Source organism: Monodelphis domestica, chromosome 3 (assembly GCF_027887165.1).
Source record: "Monodelphis domestica isolate mMonDom1 chromosome 3, mMonDom1.pri, whole genome shotgun sequence".
Taxonomy (NCBI): Eukaryota; Metazoa; Chordata; class Mammalia; order Didelphimorphia; family Didelphidae; genus Monodelphis; species Monodelphis domestica.
The window spans coordinates 210,899,625-210,923,073 of NC_077229.1; the positions used below are offsets into that span (position 1 = coordinate 210,899,625).

At 38.5% G+C, this 23,449-nt stretch overlaps 1 protein-coding gene and 1 long non-coding RNA gene across 8 annotated transcripts in view; one reads left to right on the forward strand and one right to left on the reverse strand.

The window, feature by feature from the left end:
* JARID2 (jumonji and AT-rich interaction domain containing 2) overlaps nt 1-23,449 on the forward strand; it is a 309,369-nt gene that overhangs the window by 208,026 nt on the left and 77,894 nt on the right. For all 7 annotated transcript variants that reach the window (XM_056823455.1, XM_056823456.1, XM_007487918.3 and 4 more), the window contains one exon: nt 16,175-16,344. In XM_056823455.1, coding sequence (XP_056679433.1) covers nt 16,175-16,344 — 170 coding nt within the window. The remainder of the gene's footprint in view (nt 1-16,174; nt 16,345-23,449) is intronic.
* On the reverse strand, nt 11,049-13,031 carry LOC103095473 (uncharacterized). The gene is made up of 2 exons (XR_465049.3): nt 12,818-13,031; nt 11,049-12,006 (listed from the first exon to the last, which is right to left on the reverse strand). It is a non-coding gene; the product is annotated as an uncharacterized LOC103095473 (long non-coding RNA).

The following is a 23,449-nucleotide window of genomic DNA, read 5'->3' on the forward strand; positions in this document are numbered from 1 at the left end:
GTATTCTAACAGAGACACTTCTCTTCTCTTCTTCAATGTCCCACATCTTCTGGAAAACATTTTCCCTCTTGTACTGCCTGGATGGCCTAGAATCACAATTTTCCACCAAGTATAATAAGCTCACCTATCTTCCATAGAAAGTTTCTTAGGCTTCTTTGCCATGAGTGCTTCCTCCTTTCGGAACTAATGGCTAGGGTAGCCAGGTAGCACAATGGACAGAATGCCAGACCTGGAGTCAGTAGGAGACCCGGGTTCAAATTTGACCTTAGACGCATCAAAGATGTATGACCCTGGGCAAGTCACTGAACTCTACTTTCCTAGCTCTTTTTCTGTCTTAGAGCTGATATAAAGCAGAAGGTATGGGTCAAAAGAAAAAAACAACAAAAACCTAATGGCTTCTTTCTGTTGATTATCTGTAATTGCTCATTCCCCAATATATAAGAAATTTATACAGGGTTGTTATCTCCCCAGTAGACTGTGAGTTCCTTGAGAGTCTTGGAAGATCATGGGCTTTTTTGCTTGTCTGTGTATCCCCATCACTTAGCACAGTATATGGCACAGAGTAGGAAATTAATGACTGCCTGAGATGATCTCACCTATACTTACCTGTTTCTTTGCTCTGTTTCTGGTCAAAGCTAAGCTTCTCCAGGGAGTGTCTAGTTCCAGTATCCAATACTGAACATATTGCCCATGTTAGGTCCTTGTGAACCTTTATTATATCGGCCCCTTATTAGGGTGACTGTACTTACTTTCTTTCCTCTGGAAACCCGAAACATGCGTGTCAAGAAATCTTTAGGCCAAATCCTGGATCTTAGTGTATTGCAACACATGCTATAATTTAAAGTTATTTAGCAGGGTCGCTGTGACGTGGCCAGCCATTGAGTGTTTCCCAGAGCTCGGGCCTCTGGGGGGAGCCATGCCAATGACAAGACTGGGGTCATGCTGCCCTGCTGAAGCCAGGCTTTGCAGCATTTTATGTCTAGTTGGCAAGAACACGCTGTATCCCGTCTCGTAGAACAAAAGTCCTTTGCCATTGTTTCAAAGGCAACTAGTAATGAGCCACCTCATGCCTCCTGGATTTCAAGTTTCAGATGGTGGCCATGGTTCTAATGAAGAACTCTAGATGAGTCTTTGGGTAGCAGATTGGCTTTTTAGTGAGCCTTTAAGGACTTCTCCAGTTTCTCTGCATTTGGTAAATTTTGATACCAGTTTTTCAATGCCTTGAATATTGTGGATTATCCTTGTCACTGAGCAAGATGGGCCTGCTTGTGTATTGCTTGTGTAAAGATTAAAATTTTAGGGGGATACTGAGGCAAGATAGAAATTAGTTTCTCTCTGCAAGGAGTATTATATTTTTATGAGGTTTACTGAAGATTAAAATATAAAGAAAACACAAGTAAGAAAAGCATGTGTCTAGGCCCAGAGAGCCTATTCATGACCACTCACATCTTGCTTGTTAGGTGGAGATCTGCGTGTGCTCCAAAAAGGAAGTAAAAAGAGGGCCGAGCCTATTCACAACCAGGTTTAAATACCCCATCTTGCTCTCGGCCCAGGTGAGAATTCAGTGAGATTAGAGGGCATTCTGGGGAAGTGGAGCAAGGATTTCTGGGGATCAAAGTCCTGGATTCGAGTCTATTTTTACACTTGGAATAAGGATTTCCATTCACACATTAGGTTGTTTCTAGTTTCCCAGGGAGTCTCATCTCCCTTATTCAAAATAGAATTAAGTTTTTATTTTGGAACCTCTGGGGAGAATCACTTAAATATACATTAACTCACCAGTGCGTCCATTTTATAAGTTGGAACCAAGGATGCAGAGGTCAGACATGGCTGAGACAGCACTGGACAACTCTGGATTCCCGGCTTCTCACTCCGTATCCCTCGCTATTCCCCGCAGAAAACACAGCCCCTGTTGTTAACAAACGATTTCTCTTCAGAGTGATAACTTGCACATCAGGGGCTGGATAGCCTGTGTTGGCTAAGATCTTAAAATGTCCTTCTTTTTAAAATATCCCTAGACACAGGCATGGCCAAGGCTTGGCCCTTGGGGTAAATCCTGCCCTGGGCCACAGCTAGGAAACACCTTGGGACTGGGACTCTATCCATATGAAAATACACCTTCCTTCTGTGGTCTATAAGCTTCTTATAACTAAATTATTCTTCAGTGGAAAACTTGTTACAGCATCATTAGAGAAGTTAATATTAGTTAATATTTATATGGCATTTACTTTGTTCACTGTGATTAATGCTTTACACATTTTTTTCATTTGACCCTCACAACTATCCTGGAAGGTAGGTCCTATTATTATTCCAAATTATTGATGGGAGAACTATGACAGACATAGTTAAGTTTCCCAGCCATTACATGTCTTAAGGCTGGATTTGAATTCAGATCTTCATGATAACTGGGCCAAGACCTCTCTATCCACTGTGTCACCTTGTTGCTCCTAGTATCCTTTACCAGGCCCACTTCTTGTGGCAGCCCATTCCATTTTTAGATGTCTCTTTTGAGGGGGAAAAAATTGACATATTTGAGTTGGTTGATACCTGTTAGCAACTTCTGGCTCTTTTTTCTATTTCTGTTCATTGGAACCAAGCAGAACAACATTAATGGCTTCAAATATTCAAAGAATATTGTTTTAAGGCTTCACTTTTCCAGACAGACATCATTTGACCATTGAGCTCTGAGTGATAATGGATGGAGTCCTGTGCATGGAGTCAGAAAGGCTTGGCTTCACAAATGCTTGTCTACCAGGGCAGTCATAGGCAAGTTTTTTGTGCCCTCTCAGCTTCAGTTTCTTCACCTGCAAAATGTTGGATAATAATAGCCCCTATCTCATCTAGGTTCTCATGAGGAATAAATGAGATGAGATAGGTAAAATCTTCTGCAAACCAACCTTAACACAATGTGTAAATTTTGGTTTTTGTTATTTTTAATGGTGATGATGATAAAAAGAGTAATAAACCACTACTTCTGATATACAGTCTGTCGATTGTTTCTCAGTGGTCTTGCTTCCCTCTTGGACTGTAAATTTCCCAAAATATGTAGTTCAGAATTGAATTTACATTTATCTGTGTCTTGTTTTAATCAGCCCCATGTCCTAATTGGTGAGAATTTTTTTTGAATTCTGTCATAGACCTCCTGGCTTTGCATGGTCTTTAGATTTTGTAAATGTTCAGGAAGGTCTTCAAAATTCTGTCTGAATGTGTCAGTATGTTTGCTAATGGCCAATGACAGATCCTCTGCTAGGGGTGACCTCTCCCCATGGTGATATCATTCAACCACTCACCTTCTTTTTGCATCTTATCATTTGATAATTCCTTCTGAATTTCTTTTGCCCTGAAAGATAACACAACACTCTTCTTGTGATTTACCTGGCTGGTGGTTCAGCAATATGGATATTCCCTTCAATTATGACTTGTAACCCATCTGCCCATACTGTGGACTCTTACTTAGTCTAATAACATTGTCAACAAAGAACCTTGAGATCACATCTGATGATCAAGTACAGTGCTATTTCTGTGATTCCATTGGGGAGACCTACTGCATGGGTGGTAAAAGCTTGATATAGGCAGGTCAATTCCAAATTAGTTATTCTACCCCACCCCCACCCCCAACCCCACCCCCAACTCCACCCCCGGGAATTCAGACTTCTATTTTATGTTATGCATAAAGAAAGGTAGAATTTTTTAAAGTAGGGTTGTCTTATGAGTTTTTGTGTCTTAAAACTATATATACCCCCAGTGATCTAATTAGCATTTTTTACACAGGAGAGAATGTTGGACTTCCCCACTGGATAAATGAAGACACAAATAGATTAAACATTTTGACACTTTTTTTTATTGTGTCGGAATCTCTGCCCAGAGCATCACAATAGAGACTTTGGTTTTTGATAGAAGTTTAATTGTGGAAAACTGTCAGGGATGTTTCATCCAGGTTAGTGTGCCATTATCTGCCTTGGTATTCTGTCTTTGGGCTCCTTCCTGCTGTTTTTTCTGTGTTTTAGTGTTCTGGAATATTAGAACCAGCATTTTTTTCTTTTTCTTTTGTGGTATTGTATTTGGAGCTATTTTTCCTATATAATGGACATCCCTTTTCCATCATGCACACATGAACCCACTCTTATTCTTTTGAAAAGTTGCCAGATTTGTAGTGTGTCTGTTTGGTGGTAGAATGGAATAGGTAATTATTTTGGAGATGGAAATACAGGAAATTTTTTTGAATAGGCCTTTTAGTAACTTGGCAAACCTACAGTGCTTGCTCCCCATCTCGTACAAAGAAGTGCAGCCATGCTGGTCATTCTTAGTTTGCCAGACACAAAGTGTCTTGTTTTTGAATGAACAGCACCTCCCCTCCCACTCATTCTGCTGCCTTTGTTTAGAATTGGTATGTAATCTAAATAATTGGATTTACCAGTTTAAGTTTTTAATATTGGAAAATTAAGTTAATAAAATGGTGCTTTGACGTACACACACCTTGACAAGGGAACAGCTGTGTATTGCATGTATTATATCCCAAAACAAAACCCCCAAAACAGGACCTAACTGAACCATTTTTGTAAACTTCTTTCAGGGATTGCAAACTGTAGCAAATCCTGGATAGAAATGGAATTTAATTAACCTAGAAATTGTTATTGTGCCATATTTAGTGCTACCCTGGAGATTAAGTGCATAGATATTAATAAGCTAGTTAATTCTATACTCCAGATAACCTGGGAGGAAACTCAGGGAACCAGTGCCATCCCTGGGTATCTCCTAATGGCAGCTTGCCCAGTAAGCTTCTAAGTGCCAGTGTTTTCAAAAACAAAACAATGGACAATTTGGCACAAATACTATCAGTGGGGATTGGAGAACTCTATTTACATAACAACTTTTTGCCATTTGCTCATTGAATTCAATGAAGTGATAATTTTACCCCCTCTTTTTTATGGTTGTTAAGGTAGCATGTTGCCCTCCATTTTCTTATATACTGTCAGGAAATATTTGTTTTCATTTCCAGGTAAAAAGGGAAAAATGGCAAAACGTAGTATCTTATAAGCTCTTATAAGTTCTTGAAAAAGAGGCCTTTACTGCTTTGATGATGGATCCAGGAGGCATTAATGCCTGTTCACAAGATTTTAGGGTATGTTAGAAAGAGAAAAATTAGGAGAGGAGAGAGAATTGTTTTGAATTCTGGCCTGAGGAAGAATTAAGTATGTTTCTAGAAGTGGTGGAGGTAGATTCTGAAATATTTGTATTTTGTTGGGGAAAGAGGTTACTGGAGAGAATGAGAAGGGTATCTGTATTTGTGTGTCTTTCTGTCTATCTATCTCAGTCAAAACATCTGAAGTACTTTCATAGTTGTTATCTTATATCTTTTTGTCTAATACTCCTTTAAGGCAGAGCTGGGCACTCAAATTTTTGAGATTATGAATGAAAAATAACAGCATAAAGATATAAGGCCCCACATCCTTGGTCTATTTCTATTCCATTGTTTTATCATCGAATCCTTTGTTTCTATATCATCTTTAAATGTAACATTTCCATGATAGTTGAAGAATAAGGGAAGATAAGAAAAGAGAACAATGAGTATTTATATTAAATATTGAAATAACCCCACCATCAAACAATAACTTCTGATGTCATTGTGAGGATAGGGAAAAAGAGCAAGATTTGTAGTCAGGAGACCTACTTTCCATTATTTTGCTCTGACTTTTTTACTGGCTTAGTGACCCTAAAGAAGTTACTTGATCTCTCAATTCTCATTTTCTTTATTTTAAATAAAAGAATACAAATGAGTTAAAAATGTTATTGATATTAATAATATCATATCCATGTGTCATCCCTACCCCATTTCATTTGGACTGGGACCTGGAAAATAGTAATTAATTGTTAACCTGAAAGTTTCATTATTTTGATTATTAGCAACAAATAGTTTGGTTTTAGAATTTATTCTTTTTTGGAAGCGAAGTCTTAGTTTCCATATAGTTAGTCTTCTTACATTTGAAAATGCTCCTAGACTTTGTTGTTTGTGTTGTAGGGAATATACATTCTGTTTGCCCTGGTGGTTTCTAACCTAATTTTGATAGTGGATTTAAGAATTTTCACATTTACAAGGTTCTCTGAAATGACTTATTTCATCTGTAAACCAAGTATGTGCTTGGTAAGTGGTCCTTTAAGCCTTCTTTTGAAAAGTTGCATTGATAGAGTAACATGCTATCTTTCAAAGCAGCCCATTTCATTTTTGGGCAGTTCTAATTTTTAGAAAATTTTTCTCATTTTGGCCTAATTTTCCTTCCCTTTAACTTGAGTCTCTTGGTTCTCATTTTTTACCTCAGGTACCAAAATAAATTAGTAATCCCAGTTCTTTTTTATTTTAAAAAAATTTTTTTAAACATTATTTTATTTGGTCATTAACAAATATTCATTGGAGACAAAGATCATTTTCTTTTATTCCCCCCACCTTTCCCCTAGCCGACGCGTGATTCCACTGGTTATCACATGTGTTCTTGATTAAAACCTATTTCCATGTTGTTGGTATTTGCATTAGAGTGTTCATTCAGAGTCTCTCCTCAGTCATATCCCCTCCACCCCTGTAGCCAAGCAGTTGCCATTCCTCAGGGTTTTTACTCCCACAATTTGTCATCTGTTTGTGGATAGTGTTTTTTCTCCTAGATCCCTGCATATTATTCAGGATCATTGCATTGCCACTAATGGAGAAGTCGCATTACATTCGGTTGTACCACAGTGTATCAGTCTCTGTGTACAATGTTCTCCTGGTTCTGCTCCTTTCACTCTGTATCACTTCCTGGAGGTTGTTCCAGTCTCCATGGAATTCCTCCACTTTATTATTCCTTTTAGCACAATAGTATTCCATCACCAACATATACCACAATTTGTTAAGCCATTCCCCCGTTGAAGGGCATCCCCTCCTTTTTTGGCCACCACAAAGAGCGCAGCTATGAATATTCTTGTACAAGAATTTTCTTGTATAAGTCTTTTTCCTTAATCCCAGTAATCCCAGTTCTACATGGCAGTCTTCTTATTTTTTGATATCCAGAATTTTCTTTTGAAGATATGAAAAATTCTATTTAATTTATAAATATTATTTATATAAATTATTTAATTTTATTTAATTAATTTGGAATATTTATCTGTGAATATGAATCATGTTCTTTCCCTCCCCTCCTCCCACCCCCTTCTTTTAGCAATTCCACTGGGTTTTATATGTGGCATTTGATCAAGACCTATTTCCATATTGTGAATATTTGCTTTATATGGTGATCGCTTAGGGTCTATATCACCAATCATATCCCCATTGAAGCATGTTATCAAGTTCCTCTGAATATGGATAGTGTTCTTTCTCATAAGTCCCTCAGATTAGTTCTGGATCACTGCATTGCAGCTAGTAGAGAAGTCAATTAAATTCGACTGTACCACAGTGTATCTGTCTCTGTGTACGATGTTCTCCTGGTTCTGCTCCTCTCGCACTGCATCACTTCCTGGAGGTTGTTCCAGTCTCCATGGAATTCCTCCACTTTATTATTCCTTTTAGCACAATAGTATTCCATCACCAACATATACCACAATTTATTCAGCCATTCCCCAGTTGAAGGGCATCTCCTAAATTTTCCAATTTTTACCACCAAAAAGAGTGCAGCTATGAATATTCTTGTACATGTCTTTTTCCTTATATCTGGGGTATAAACCCAGCAGTGGTATGCCTGGATCAAAAGGCAGATAGTCTTTTAAAGCCCTTTGGGCATAGTTCCAAATTGCTTGGCAGTCCTTTGAATGTTTGAAGATAGCTATCTAAAAATCAGTCATTTATCTTGCTTGATATGATTGAATTAAAAAATTTTTTAATTTTTTGAATTAATAATCCTTTAAATAAGGTCCATTTTCTGATGAACTAGTATTAGGAAAGATTGGTTGGTTTGTACTTTAAGAAGACCAGAATGACTTCATTGGGCGATGTCTGTTGACTAGAGCATAAATTGGATTTACCTACCTCAGAGTTGCACAATGTCGTCAACATTACTCTTTCTTCCAGAATTATTGAAGTCCAGTGCAAAGACAAGAATCAGGACACCTTGCATTGACTTTGAATGTAACAGAAAAGTTGGTTTATTTAATGTCTATCTAACACAATTCTAAAAGCTTTCTAGCCCCTGCTTCTTCTGCCTTTGTGGGGGAAGATGAGAGAGGGGGGCATCTTATATGAGATGCCTCTGGGCAGAGAGCTTGTTCAGCCTTTTCTGGGGATGCTCATCTACCTTAGCTTTTCACCTGCCCTCAGTGGTGGTTCCAAGAAGCTGCAGCATGCTCAGTAACTGCACCCTGAAAAACCATCATGGCAGATAGGGTAAACCATGTCTGTCCTGAGTCAGTAAATCAAGGGGGTATATATCTACCTCTGCTATCAAGAAGATAATGACTTTCTGACACTTCCTCCCTCAATAGAAACTCTTTTAACAAAGAAATAAAATTAAGTTAAAGAAACTGAGATATTGATCACATCTGATAGTGAGTGCATGGTTCAGCACTTGAATTTACTTGGGAGGAGGGAAATTATTATTTTTGTTTTTTTCTATGGTCAGTTCTCTAGAGTAAAGATTAGTCATTGCAATGATCAGTGATATTTCCTTCTATTGTGGACAACAAGCCCATTTGTTTTGTTTAATTTTTCCTGTATTAGTTGATATTTAAGCTCTCATTTCCTATTTATGTTACTCTGTTTCCATTTAAACATTCACAGATTTCTTAAAAAATTCTTTTTATTCTAGTTTCTTATGCCAAAATCATGTTTTATTACGTCAGTATTCTTTAACCACTCCTCAATCAGTAGTCAATCATTTTATTTCTGGTAATTCTTGTTTCCAAACAAAAAATACTATTCTAACATTCTGATAATGTTTTTGACCCTCTATTATAGTGCAATAATGATTAGTGGCCCAGAGATTATATATTAATAATATTCACTTTTCTAGCATGATTCCAAATAGTTTTCTATATGATTGGACTAATTTTTAAAATTTTCCAATGATATATTCGTTTGACTATATTTCCTACAGCTCCTCCAATATCATGTCACTCTAATTTGCTATTGTGTATTGCTTGAGGTACAACCTCAGAGTTCTTTTATTTTTTATTTTCTTTCTATTGTAGTATATTCCACATGATGCTTTATTGTTTTCTTTTTTTATTTACAAATTTGCTAACCTTTGGGTATTTGTTTTTTTTAGGAATTCATCTTATTTGCATATGTGTGTACATATGCATATGTGTATATCTTAACAGAACCTTAGAGATATTACACTTGACCATTTCTCTTCTAGTTACATTAATTTTTTCCAAATAAGAGATCAGAAATAGATTATATAGTAAAAATGGTTAGTTTTTTTTATCTCCTTTATCTCTTTTTTGCTAATGCATTTTCCCTTAAACCAAAGTTTGAAGAGTATTTTCTCCTCTCCTTTTTATGTTAAGGTCTCAGTCATCCATTTGGAGTTATTTAAAGTTTTTTAAAACTTAGTATCCTGTTGCCTATATTTCCCATATATTTCTCATCAGTCTCCTACCTAAACAACCATTCTATATAACAAAAAATAAAAAAGGAACAAAGTTCAATCTGCAGGGATCTAAAAAAAAATACTACCCACAAGCAGAGGATAAACTGTGGGAGTAAAAACACCGCTGAAAAGCAACTGCTTGACCACAGGGTTGGAGGAGATAAGACTGAGGAGAGACTCTAAATGAACACTATAATGCAAACTCCAACAACAGGGAAATGGGTTCGAGTCAAGAACACATGTGATAACCAGTGGAATCATGCGTCGGCTATGGGAGAGGGAAAGGCGGGGGGGGGGGGGGGAGGGGAGGAAAAGAAAACGATCTTTGTTTCCAGTGAATAATGTATGAAAACGACCAAATAAAATAATATTAAAATTTAAAAAAAAAAAAAAGGAACAAAGTTGTTAGTTGAACAAAGCGAAGCAACATTTAGAAAAAAAATCAAATACTCTACTCCATATTCCATATCCATAGTTCCTGAATTCTGCAGAGATGGGAATGAATGTATTAAACTTCTAACATGTATAAAATTCTTGGGATATAAATAGGAAATAAGGTGGTCCCTATTCTCAAGTTCTCATATTCTAATGGAGATAAGTGTGTGTATGTGAGTCAGAGAATATGCATAAATGTGTATATATACCTACATGCATATGTGTATGCCAGATAGTAAGGTCCCACTATCCTACTTGGAGGGGGAGGTTAACAAAGCAGATTCATCTTAAATGTTATTTCTTTTGACAAAATAATATCTATTTCAGAAGTTGAGCGATTTGCCCCTGTTAAGGAATTTGGTGGCAAGAATTCCCTTTTTAGGTTTTTTTCTAGCTGTGATCGAGGAGCAGCCTGTGTCTAGGTCGTATTGCTACAAGGTAGATGTACGTGTTACGGCTAGTTTGGAAATTGGGCAACTCTTTATGGATGATACCATTCTTCCTGAGGCTCTTGATTCTCTCAGTGTCTTGGGCTCTCTTCTTTAAGGTCTGAGAGGTGGCAATGAATGATTTGACACATTTGGTACAATTCTGCCTCCTATCTCTTCTCTCCTTCATGATGCTTTTTTGTTTGAACTACAGTAATTTTCCTACTCTGCAATCAATTATTAGGAGTGACAGGTTCCTTTTTCATAGAGATTTACCCTCTTTGGATGGGCTGAAATGGAAGCAGAGGTGATAGCTGGGAGTGACCTTAGATTTGCTACTCTTTGATGGTAATTGGTGTTATTGATGGATGCACCCATTGATGGCATTGAATATCTGCTTGTTGTGTGTGTCATGATTCCTGGGTTTCTATCTTGTTTAGGTGTAAGGAGAGGAAATGATAGTGCCTGTGGGATTTTCCCGCAGAGATGGCTTTTTGGCTTTACTATCCCACCAGACATTGGCCTCTGTGACTAGTAGAGCATTTGACACAAGAAGAATGCTCTCATTCACATTTTCACTCATACCATGTAATCTGGTATCCTCACCCCTGGCGCCTCATACAAACCTTGGGAACACATGCAAGGACTGTTTAATATTGACAGTTGGTGTAAGCTGATTAGATTGGAAAAGAGGTCATGTCACCAGTATTTTTAATGTTTCTCCTGATGTCAGCATTATTAACTTTCCTGATTACATTTTTCCCTTTTGCATTTGGGTATTCTGAAGATTTCACTTCATTGACTTGGCCTAAATTGGTCTGAATCCTAATTTGAACCCTTCCTCTCTTTCTCCCTGTAAGTAAATTTTTTGTCTTCTTCAGTAATTGCCACAAATGCGGGTACATAGATCCTGGGCGTAGAATGGGTAGAAGGCCACATATGAGTTTAAGCTTTGTAAACATGGCATCCCTGTCTCCATTTCATTTGTAAACGTCAACACAACTGGGCCAAGAGTGGAACTAATGACACCTTTCTGCAAGTACCCTTATATAGTTGATGTTGGTCCTCTAATCACTTCATTTTGTACCTAGTCATTACAAAGTAGTCGTAAATCCAGCTTACTGTATATCGTCCAGGTCTTATCTCTCTATCTTGTCTCTAAAGATGAAGTGAGGGAGGCTTGCTTTCATCTAGGGGGACTGTACTTGACAACCTTCTGATCTAGTAACCCTATTAAAGAACAAGATTAAAAGGTCAAAGAAGGCTAGTCTGGTGTGACTTGTTGTGGATGAACCCGTCCTGTCCTGTAGCAATCATTGCTTTCCTTTACAAGTATTCTGGAAGGTTTATAAATTGTTACAGGGTTTTGTCAGGAAGTGAAAATCAAGTTTCTAATCCTGTTGATTGAAGAATTCACTGTCCATCCTACTCCCTTAAAAAAAAATAGGACATTACTATGTCAGAAGGGATGTTGAGCCCTGCTTCCCAGGGAAGGATGAGCTAGGAATTTCCATAGCTACAGGCATTGGAGACTTCTTTCTGGAAGTTGCTGAGTTTGGAAGAATATTTTTCCACCTTAGTTGATAAGCTTCCTAGAAAACAAAAAAAACCCCAACAACTCATCGCCTCTGTTTTAGAATCAATACTGTATATTAGTTCTTACCACCCCCAACCCCAATAAAAAACCACCACCACCACCACCAACAACAAAATCCCATACCCTTACCTTCTGTCTTAGAATCAATACTGTGTATTGGTTCTAAGGCAGAAGAATGGTAAAGGCTAGACAGTGGGGCTTACTTACATGGCTTGCCCAGGGTTACCCAGCTAGGAAGTGTCTGAGACCAAATTTGAATCCAGGAACTGCCATTTCTATGTCTGACTCTCAATCCACTGACCCACCCCTATTGTATATTAGTTCCAAGGCAGAAAAGCACTAAGGGCTAGGCAATAGGGGTCATGTGGCACAGGGTAATAAAGGTTTGATCTGACCAAGGCCATATTTGAACCCAGGATCTCCAATCTCTAGCCCTGGCTTTCTTTCAATGGATCCACCTAACTGCCCCATATAGCTTCTTTCTATACCCCACCTCCCCCCACCCCCACCCCCCACCCCCCATACTAATATCCCTCCCTCCTGACTGTTCTTTAAATGATGCTTGAGAGTTATCTTCCAGCTCATGGTTTTGGGAATCTGGAACTCTTTTATGCATCCTTTATTATTTGCCTTATAATGAAATTTTGATAATGGAATTTAACATTGGGTCTTTTCATGTGGGCATGGGCCTTTTGTCTTAGCAGGGTCAGTCAAGCCCTTTGGTTATATGGAGTCAGCAGAACCAATGTCCACTCATTTTTACTCCTTAATTATCACAGGGATTAGAATCCAAATTCTTGATCTACCCTTCTTGGCTGTGACAGATCCTTTCTTCTCTTTAAATGAGGCTGGTTTTCTTTTCTTAATATGATCCTTTCTGGGACCTCCTAGTCATATGTGAGCTCAACTTCTCCATGATGGTTTCTGGCTTATTCTCCTGGATCATCCAGCAACAGAGTTCTTTAAACAGGAAGAGGAATAGTTTATCTCCGTGATCCTGAGAGTGTAACATATCTTATGGTATCCCACTCTGTCATCTGCTCTTCATCTGTGTTTGTGTGTTTGTTTTCCATTATGGCTGCGCAGGCGTCTCATAATGTGTGGCATTTGTTGTTGCTGACTTTTCAAAAAGCAATAAACACATACCATCCTGTTCCCATGCAGACAGTATTTTTATAAAAATTCCTGTACCACTCAGAGACTATAAATCATAGTCTGTAGCCTCTCTAAATACTGATGTACAGGAAATAAAATGGTCACATTGGTGTTATTTTTTTATTAGGAAAGGTGAAGGGTGCATTATTTTTAAGTGATGAAAACAAATCCCCTGCAGAGAGAGAGAGAGAGAGAGAGAGAGAGAGAGAGAGAGAGAGAGAGAGAGAGAGAGAGAGAGAGAGAGAAGATTCTTCACAAATATAAGGGACTTCCAAGTTCAAAGGGGAAAAAGTTCATCACAGGAAGTTACCAACATTTTTACAGGCAGTTCTTTATGTCACTTCCTGTGCCTTTCTTCGCCTTTTTACGTAGATCAGTGGCAACTTTAACTTTGCTTTGGACTGTACAAAGTACAGTACTGTACAGTAAGCTGTTTTTATTATTCACTCTCAAGCACACATGGGCCATAGGACTCCTCCCCCCTTAAGGGTTATGTTGGGGTATATACATTCCTGCTGACTAAAATTAAAGAATAAATAGGGGTGAGTTAATCCCATCTTCCCAGTAGGCTGGACAGTTCGGTACATTTTGATTCATGGTCAAACTGTCTATAAGCTACATGTTGCTATTTGATTTGACATGGTTTTTGGAACCTGGCATTTCTTTTGGGCTGCTTCCCTATCCTGTGTAGAAGCCCAGGTTGTACTGTTCTTTCTTTAGAAATGTTCTCTGAGTGGTCAACTGGGACCCAGAATTGAGTTCTGTTGGTATCCACTTTTAACTCCATGATTGGAAGAGTCGCTGGCTGGCTTCCCTTTCTTCCCCCCATTAAGGCCTATCCCAGGGGATCTCAGAGAGCAGAGAACGGATAGACCCAGGTCCTCATACCCAGCCCAGGAACGTAGGCACATCCTGGCCTTTTCTGAGTCGCAGCTTCCTCACCTTGAACATGGAAATGACAGTGTCTGTGCATTGTTGCGCGTTCCCTTTCCAAGCCTTTATTTATGAAGCACCTGCTGTTTGTAGGTCAGGAGACAGAAAGACAAATGAAATCCTCTGTAGGCTCAAGTGGAAAGATGTGTATACACATGTAGGCCTGCACAATCCCCCAGGATGTGAGTCACAACCGTGCTTTGGCCCCAAGCCCTCTTGCAGATAGGCTCATTGGCGTTTTAAGCCAGAATTGAGGGGGTGGGGTGGGGTTTGGGCTATTTTAGCAGTACTAGTTACCAGTTTTGTCCTTCGTGGTTGGCATCCTGTAGCTCAAGAATCCTAATAGAAATCCAGATAGTTTACAGTGCAAACTCAGTTGCCTCCTGATATGTTTAGTAACCCTGTGAAAATCCTTCACATCTTGGGTATAGTAATAAAAATCAGCTTTCAGAGTTGGTCAGACTTGTGAAGCTTGCCTGTCTGACAAACTCATCAGGACTAAGAAAGATAATTGGATTTGACCTTCTGGAAATCTATTTTGGTCCTGTGGTGTCCAAGATGTATTAAAAAAGAGAGACCATGTGGTGGGAATGTGTGGGAGGCTGTTGGCTGAGTTCCAGTTGGGAACCTTTGGCCCCAGAGTGTGCGGAGGCCCCCAGGCTTCACAGCACGACTGGAGAGGGCTGTGAGAGGAAGAAAGCAGGATGGACACACAGATCTTGGTGGTGTGATGGGATCTCAGGGGAGTGGGAAGAGGCAGCTGTGGCACCCACATTCTGAGCTTCGGTGTCCCTGTGCATGTAGAAATAGATGAGACAAGTAGGGTACTTGATTTGGGGGTCACTAAGGTAGTGTTGATTTTTATCTTATTACCTTTGAGCTGATCCTGAAATATCGAAATAATAGGAAAATAGAAAAATAGAATAGTAAAATAGTAAAATAGAGTGAGAGTTTAGGAGTCAGGGTTGGGTTAGGGTTATGAACCCTTGCCTTCTGTCTTAGCAGGGATACCAATTACATATTTCAAGACAGAAGAGTAGTAAGGGATAGGCAATGGGGGTTAGGTGACTTGCCCAACGTCACACAGCTGGGCAGTGTTTGAGCCAGACTTGAACCCAGTTCCTCCTATCTTCAGACCTGGCCCTTTATCAATGGAGTGGCTTTGCTGCTCCAGGGTAAGGAAATTTTTGAATTAGTATTGTAGAGAGAGGCCAATGTTTAATGCTGGCATAGTGGGAGAGAATTGTAAAGAGGACTGAATAGGAAGAGTCTTGTCAGATGTCTTTATGTAAGTCCCAAGAGAAGCATGTTAATTTAAGACAAAACAAGAAGGATAGGTAAGAAAGTTTGTAGGAATAATTAGCTTGGCTTACTGAGGCAACTAGATGGAACAGTGAGTACAGGCCTGGATTTAGAGGCAGGAAGACCTGAGTTCAAATTTGACCCCATGTGTTTCCTAGCTGGGTGACCCTGGACAAGTCACTTAACTGAAATATTTCCCAGCCTTATCTGTAAAATGGAGTATTAAAGTGCAGATCTCTCAGGGTTGTTGGGAAGATCAAGTATGCTTGTGTCTCACCTCCCAGTATCACAGGGAAGGCCCTTTTCCAGAAGGGGGAGTCACTGCAGAGTTCTGCATAGAGGGCCTGGAGAGCTCCCCTGTGAATAGTGATCCCACTGAGAGTCTGCAGAAAGAAGTGACAGAGGGTCCTTGTTGGGGTCAGGAGGCAGCTTTGCAGAAAGTCTCTGAGACATTAGCTAGAAGCCTTAGGTAACGGCAGGATGCCTGGTACATGTATCTCCAGAGCTGCCCAGCCAGACAGCTGGGAGCTTTGGGGAAGTTCTGCTCCTTGTATTTGTAGCAAAAGAAGCCTATCATCCCAGTTTGCTGGCCTCACGCATGGGTGCTTCACCCCCCAGTCCAGGCTCCTAGAGCTCCAGGAGTCCTCCCTGATGGGGAAGGGGGCAGGAGCCCCTGGGTGGGGAATGCAGGGCAGGAGCCCCTGGGGGCACAGGAGGGCATGCAGGAGCTTGCCTGTTGCACTGAAGGATGTCTGTATCTTTTGTTTTTCCAGGCCCAGGCTTCAAGCACAAAGGAAATTTGCTCAGTCCCAGCCGAACAGTCCCAGCACAACTCCTGTCAAGATAGTGGAGCCGTTACTGCCCCCTCCAGCTACTCAGATTTCCGACCTCTCTAAAAGGAAGCCTAAGACAGAAGATTTCCTTACGTTTCTCTGCCTTCGAGGTAGGGCTTGGGGGCTGCTCTTTTAGCACAAATGGCTGAATGGGGGGAGCTGGGCCCTTGGACATAGGTCCTCCTTTCTCTTTCCTCTAGCCTGGATTTGCAGATGATGTTAAAGTAGAATGATTCCTTTTGAAAAGAGGATAAGGAATGGGCAAGGAAAGAAACATTTACATCTACTATGGTCCAGGCCCAGACACTTCCTAGTCCTGTGACTAACTTAGGCAAGTCACTTGACCTTGTTTGTCTCAGTTCCTCATTTGTAAAATGTGAGTTAGGAAATGTAGGATTTAAATGTCCAATACTTCAAGTATTATTTTTATAAAGTTTATTATATGGTAAAACAGAACCATGTGTCTAAGTTTTTTTACCTGCTCAAAAATCTCTGCTACACCCAATTTATATCCTGTCTACATCTGCATGTGATAATTGGGGTGCTGGGGATTTTAGTTTTGTGGGGGATCGTAGTTTTTAGTGTAACAGATTCAAATTACACAAGAAGGAAATGGTAACTCAGCTAGGAACACGATCAAGAGTTGAATGTGACTGAAAAAATTACCGAACAAGTTTTCTGTAAAATGTGGGGAGGGTCCAGTGAACTTCTTGACCTCTCAAATCAATTAAAAACCTGTGGTTAACTAGCAAGCTGGGTGTTGTTTGTTTTTTTTTAACTGCTAATATTACTTTTTAAAAAATGCTTTAAAATTTTATTTTTTGATCATACAAAGCATACTTCCTTCCATACTAGTCATTACTATAAGAGCAGAAAATGAGGAGATAGTCTGCCTTGATCTGCATCCAGCCAACTCTGGAGGTGGAGAGCCTTTCCCATCATAAGTCCTCCAGAATCTGGATCATTGCACTGCTGAGAGAAGCCAAGTTTTCACAGCTGATCATCATACAATATTGCTGTTACTGTGTACAATGATCTCGCTTACATTGCACTCTGCATCAGTTCATGTGGATCTTTCCTGCTTTTTCTATAATCATATTGCTTATCATTTCATGGAGCACAATAATATTCCATCACCAACATGTACCATGATTTGTTCAGCCATTCCCCAATGAAGGGGACATCCCCATAATTTCCAATTTTTTGCTACTACAAAAAGAGCTGCTGTAGTGGCATTAGGTATGCACAGTTTTATGACCTTTTGGGCATAGTTCCAAATTGCCTTCCAAAATGGTTGGATTAGTTCACAACTTCACGAACAATGCCACATCCCCTCCAATTCATCACGGTGGCCAATCTGATAAGTGGTACCTCAGAATTGTTTTAATTTGCATTTCTCTAATCAAGAGTGATTTCAAACATTTTTTAATATGATTTTTGATAGCTTTGAGTTCTCCATCTAAAAATTGCTTATTTATATCCTTTGACCATTTGTCAGTTCAGGAATTCCGAAGGCAAACTATTCTGTGTTCTCCTAACTTGTTTGTATCTGGTATAGGGTATGAGATATTGGTCTATACCTATTTTCTTCTCTCTCCCCCCCACCCCCCCAATTTCTCAAATAGCTTATTCAGTAATGTGATTAATTGTTCTTTGAATGTTTGATAGAATTAATTTGTGAATTTGTCTAGCCCTGGGGATTTTTTTCTTAAGGAGTTCTTTGATGCCTTGTTCAATGACTTTTTCTGAGATTTTATTATTTAAGTATTTGAATTTCTCTTTTGTTAATCTGAGTAATTTATGTTTTTGTAAATATTAATCCATTTCACTTAGATTGACACATTTATTGGGCAAAATAGCACCTGATGATTGCTTTAATTTCGTTTTCATTGGTGATGAGTTCACCCATTTCATTTTTGATACTGATTATTTGATTTTTTTTTTCATTTCCTTTTCTTCAGTCAAATTAACCAGGGCTGGCTATTTCATTCATTCATTTATTTCTTTATTTATTCCTTTCATGGAATCAACTCCTCTTTTTTTATTAGTTCAGGGGTTCTCTTTCAATCTTACTAATGTTGCCTTTTATATTTCAGATTTCCTATTCCTATTCTTTTTCACTATTTTTTGTTACATGCCCAATTTATTGATCTGCTTTTTCTTTATTTTATTGTGTCTAGAGAGAAATTTTCCTATAAGTACAGTCTCATCACATGTATTTTGATATGTTGTCTCCTCATTGTTATTTTTCATTAATGAAATTATTGATTGTTTTTATAATTTGTTTTTGATCCACTCCTTTTGGAATTTGACTATTTCCTTTCCTAATTTTATTGCATTATGATCTGAAAAGAGTACGTTTATTATTTTTTTGCTTTTTTTCCCCCCAATATTACATGGTCAATTTTTGTATAGATACCATTTTTCTCCAGAGATTTTTATTAGTTCTAAGTTTTCTAAAATTTATTCACTTTCTTTACTTAATTTTTGGGTTTGATTTATTTAGATCTGAAAGGGGGGAAGTTGAGATCCACCACTAGTATAGTTTTCCTGATTGTTTACTCCTTGACCGCGAAAATATGGGTTCAAGACTGTGAATTGCCAAACTGTAAAGATAATTTTTTAGTGTCTTGATTTTATATTAAAAGTGGTCGCCATAGGAAAAATTCCCAAATATGAAAATACCCAAGTCAGCTGTGTATTTATGGAGATTTTAATTAATACAAATAAAGGAATTAAGGGAAGGAAGAGAGACAGAGTAAGAGGAAATAGTAGGAAAGGACTAGGGCCTAGGCCAAATGGCCTAGGCCTTTCTCTTTAAGAGAGAAAATTAAGTCAGTCTTTTATCCACTCACCACAAGATTTTGTCCCAAGCAAAACTCAGAGTTCAGAGGCCCAGCTGCTCTATCTAGTCCGAGATCCAACTAATCCTAAATTGAGAGAGCCAGCTCCTTTTAAAGAGAAATTTCTCTTATGTCACCTCCCCTAATTTTTCACCTCTACCAATCACAGTAGACATTTTCCACAGGATTGACCATTCTTAATTCACATCTTCTTTTGTTATCACCTTTCCTTAGTAGACTAAAACTTAACACCTCTTGCTAAGCTTACCCTTTTTAAGTTGCTTGACCTTTTAGTGATTAATTTAACCTTTATAGGTACTTAGCACCCTTTTGTATTATATCTAAAAATAGACATAGCTTATGGTTTTGACCTCACTATAAATATGAGTTAGGGACTTTTTTCATTGTTCTATCAGGAGTTTACAACTTTGTCTTCCCCTAAGGCACTGTCTACCTATGGGTGGAGTAATGTTAAAGTTCCCAATACATTCTTGATCAAGTACCTCCATTGTTTAAATGGGGAATGGCCTCAACCAAATGTTCTAAAGTAGAGTCTGAGAAGTTTTAAGATTCACACTCCTGAAGCTCATTTAATTTCTCCTTCAAAAAATTAGAAGCTATACCATTTGATGTGTGTGTGTGTGTTTCTGTTTAATATTGATATTACTTTGTTGTCTATAGCAAGATGTAATCTCCTTCCTTATATCTTTTAATCTCATCTCATTTTGTTTTAGCTTTGCCTTAGTTTGTGATTGATACTCCTGCTTTTTTCACTTAAGATGATATACAATAAATTCTGCTCCAGCCCTTTCTCTTTTCTCTGTTTGTGTCTACCTGCCTCATGTCTTTCTTGTAAACAACATATTATATGATTCTGTTTTTTTATCTACTGTGCTATTGTTTCATGGATAAGTTTGTCCCCCCTCCCCCCCATCTCTCCCTCCCCTATTACCAACCTTTGCCCTTTTCTTATTTCCCTCATACTTCACTATAGGGTAAGGTAGATTTCTATTCTGTAGTGAGTATTGTTGTTATTCCCTCTTTGAGATAATTATGAATGAGAGTTTAAGTATTTCCTATCACAACTCTCTTTCTCCTCCACCCTGTAATTAGTTGTTTTTCATGTCTCTTTAGGTGAGGTAATTTACCCCATTGCTCAATGCAATTCCCTTTTTTGTCCCCCCCCCCCCCTTTTTTTTTAATGTCATGATCAGCTTACTTTTATATCTTTTGTATATACTCCTAAACTGTTCAGATAGTGATAAAAATTACAAATATCATCATTCTACATAGTCATACATATGTTTGACCTTATTGAATCCTTTTAAAATTTGCTCTTATTTACCTTTTTAGATTTTTCTTTGGTCTTGTGTTTAGATATAAAATTTTCTGTTTATATCTGGACTTTTTCACTAGGAATGCTTGGGAATCTTCTATATTTTTAAATGATCTCCTCTCCCCCCAGTTTTCCTAAATAGGTGATTTTTGAGTTGTAAACTTAGCCTTTTAGATTATCATATTCTAAGCCTTGCAATCCTTTAATGTGGAGGCTGCTAAATCTGTGTAATCCTGACTTTTGCTCCATGGTGTTTGGTGGGGGGGGGGGGGGGGGGGGTTGAGGGAGCTGCTTACAGCAATTTTTGTTTGGCTTGGAGCCTCTTGAGTTTAGATATAATGTTTTTAGGAATTGTCATTTGCCAGTTTATTTCTGAAGGTGATAGGTACATTCTTTAGAATTTTGGTTTTCTTCAAGCGTATCAAGGCAGTTTTCTTTAATAATTTCTTGGATTAAGACATCCAGTGTTTGTTTTTAAATCATTGATTTCAGGTAGTCCTATAATTCTTAAAGTGTATTTCCTGAATCTACTTTCTAGGTCAGTTGTCTTTTCAATGAGTCATTTCCTGTTTTCCTCTGTTTTTGTATTCTTTTGATTTCTTTTATTGTTTCTTGATGTCTCATGTACTCTAGCTTCTAGTTGCCCAACTAATATTTAGGGATTCTTTTATTCTGTGAGTTTTGAATCTCCTTTTTCATTTGGTCAGTTCTGTTGTCATTTTCTTCTTGCATTTGCTTTCATTCCCCACACCCCCTTACCACATTTTCCCTCTGCCTTTCTTAATTGGTTTTTGAAATCCTTTTTGAGCTCTGAGCATGAGACCAATTCATATTTTTCTTTGAAGCTTTGCATGTTTGCTTTTACTGTCCCTTTCTGTGTCTGTGCCTTGCTCTTCCTTGTATCCATGGAAATTTTCTATGGTTAGGTAATTTCTTCTCCCCCCCCCTTTTTTTTTTTTGATGTTTGCTTATTATCCTAGCCTTTTTCTTCAATTTCACTTTTACTTTCAAGGTGGTCTCTGTCTCAGGGTAGAGTGGGTATTCTCTGAAACTTAAATTTTCCCTTTGCTCTATTTCTGGCTTTTAGTTCTTCAGAGGTAGTGTGATGGCCTGTGCTCTTGAGAGTCACCTCCTTCCACTGATTCAATCACCTCCAGGGGCTGCTGATGGTTTGCAGAGCTCATAGCTCAGTGAGCTGCTCTGTGCTGGTCTCAAAGTCTAGTCTCAGCCTTGTGAGAAGACTGGGTTTCACTCATTTGATCAGTTCAGGCACCCTGTGGATTTCCTTGCTAAAGGGCTTTTAACTTCACCTTGAGCTTTGTTATGGGCCAGGGTACCCCTGGTTTAAACAGTCCAGGTGTGCTATTTAAGTCCTCACTGTAAGCTTGGACTGTGGCTCTGGGTCTTGTTCTGGGTTTACAGGGATCAGGTGTCCTGTGCCAACCATCTTGCCCTCAAGGCTTGGGCTGGGCTTTGGAGCTTTACAGGTATGTGTGGGAGGATGTACTTTTGTTGTCCCAGGTGGGATCTCAGGGTCTGGAGGTTGGCTCAGAATCTGCCACAGTAGATGTGGTGTGTTGTAGCCTCAGCTGGGCTATACTTGGGCATTTTCAGAAGAAAGACATTTTACCTGTCTTCAAGGAACTTTTGTTCAAGGGAGGTGATTGAACACTTATGAATTAAAAATTTAGCATGAATCTAGTAAGGGTGTTATTATTGAATAATGTAATACATGAAAATTTTTGAAAAATAGATCAAATATCAATAGAGCTTTGAAGAAAAGAAATATTAATATAGATGGGAGAGAATTTCACAAACTAAGAATAGGATGTGCACAGGTCCAGAGACAATGTCACCAACATTTTGCAACTATTTTATTTTTTCAGTAATATATTATGACAGTGAATAACAGTTTGATCTTTGAGTCTGGAATACCTGCGTTCAAGACCTTGGTTATAATTGTCTCTGAAACCACATAATCTTTTGAAAACCTTAGGCAGCTCTCTCAGAGTTAATGACAGAAGAGTTCATGGCTTTGAATCCATGGATAGATGTTTTCTACAGGGAGAATATCTTCCACTGGTGAAATCAAAGCTCTGACACCCAAAGGGTCAAAAATAAAGAATAACACCATTATGATAGTGAAATCATTTGGAATTTTGAGACTTTGGATTGAAAAATGGCATTTAATAAGTTCTACAAGCCATTGTAGAGATGGAATCAGAGATGATTTCATCATGGAGGAAAGGAGACCTTAAAAATGACTGCAGGATGATGGGTGGGTCGGTGGAGTTGTGTCTGTTGGCAATGAAATAGATAATAAGAGGAGATACACCCTACATATTTAGAGGGAATATATTATATGGGTTAGTTTTCTAAATTAGTAAAGCTTATCCTGAGTTTGAAGGTTGTATCTTGAACACTACTAGTAGGTTGGAGTTGTGTTAATTATTATTTTGAAGGAGAGAGACATGGAAAGCACGATCCTTTTATCGGTATGAAAACAACAAATATATCTCCTGCTTTTATACCCACATATGGTATTAGATATTTCAGATTGTTGGTATTGCTTTGGCAGAGATCCTGTTAGGTTTATTTCTCAAGTGATATTTGTTGGCAACTTATCAGATATCCAACTTAATTGTTCCAAGTCATCAGGTAAAAGAGAATCATCCCATTTCTCATGTGAGAGCCTTTTCCAGACCTGAGGAAGTTAATAGCCAGCTTCTTTTTCTGGAACCTCAGAAAGATTCAGTGAGCCTTGAAAGCTTTATATTTGCAATGAAGAGCCAATGTTTACTTTTTTACAATGTTTACTGTTTACTTTTAGCTGCCTTAAAGTGGGGAATTAGCAAAAATGCAAGCTCTTTTTTGCTTTCTTTTGCTTGCTTTCCCTAAAGTGTACAACTAAGATAGTTGGGTTGTTTTTTGTTTTGTTTTAAAGGGAAGGGACAAGGCAGAATGTATTTGAAAAACCCTGGGAAAGTGTCTTTGTATACAATCTGTTTTGAATAGCCTCTCATGAATTGGGTGAGG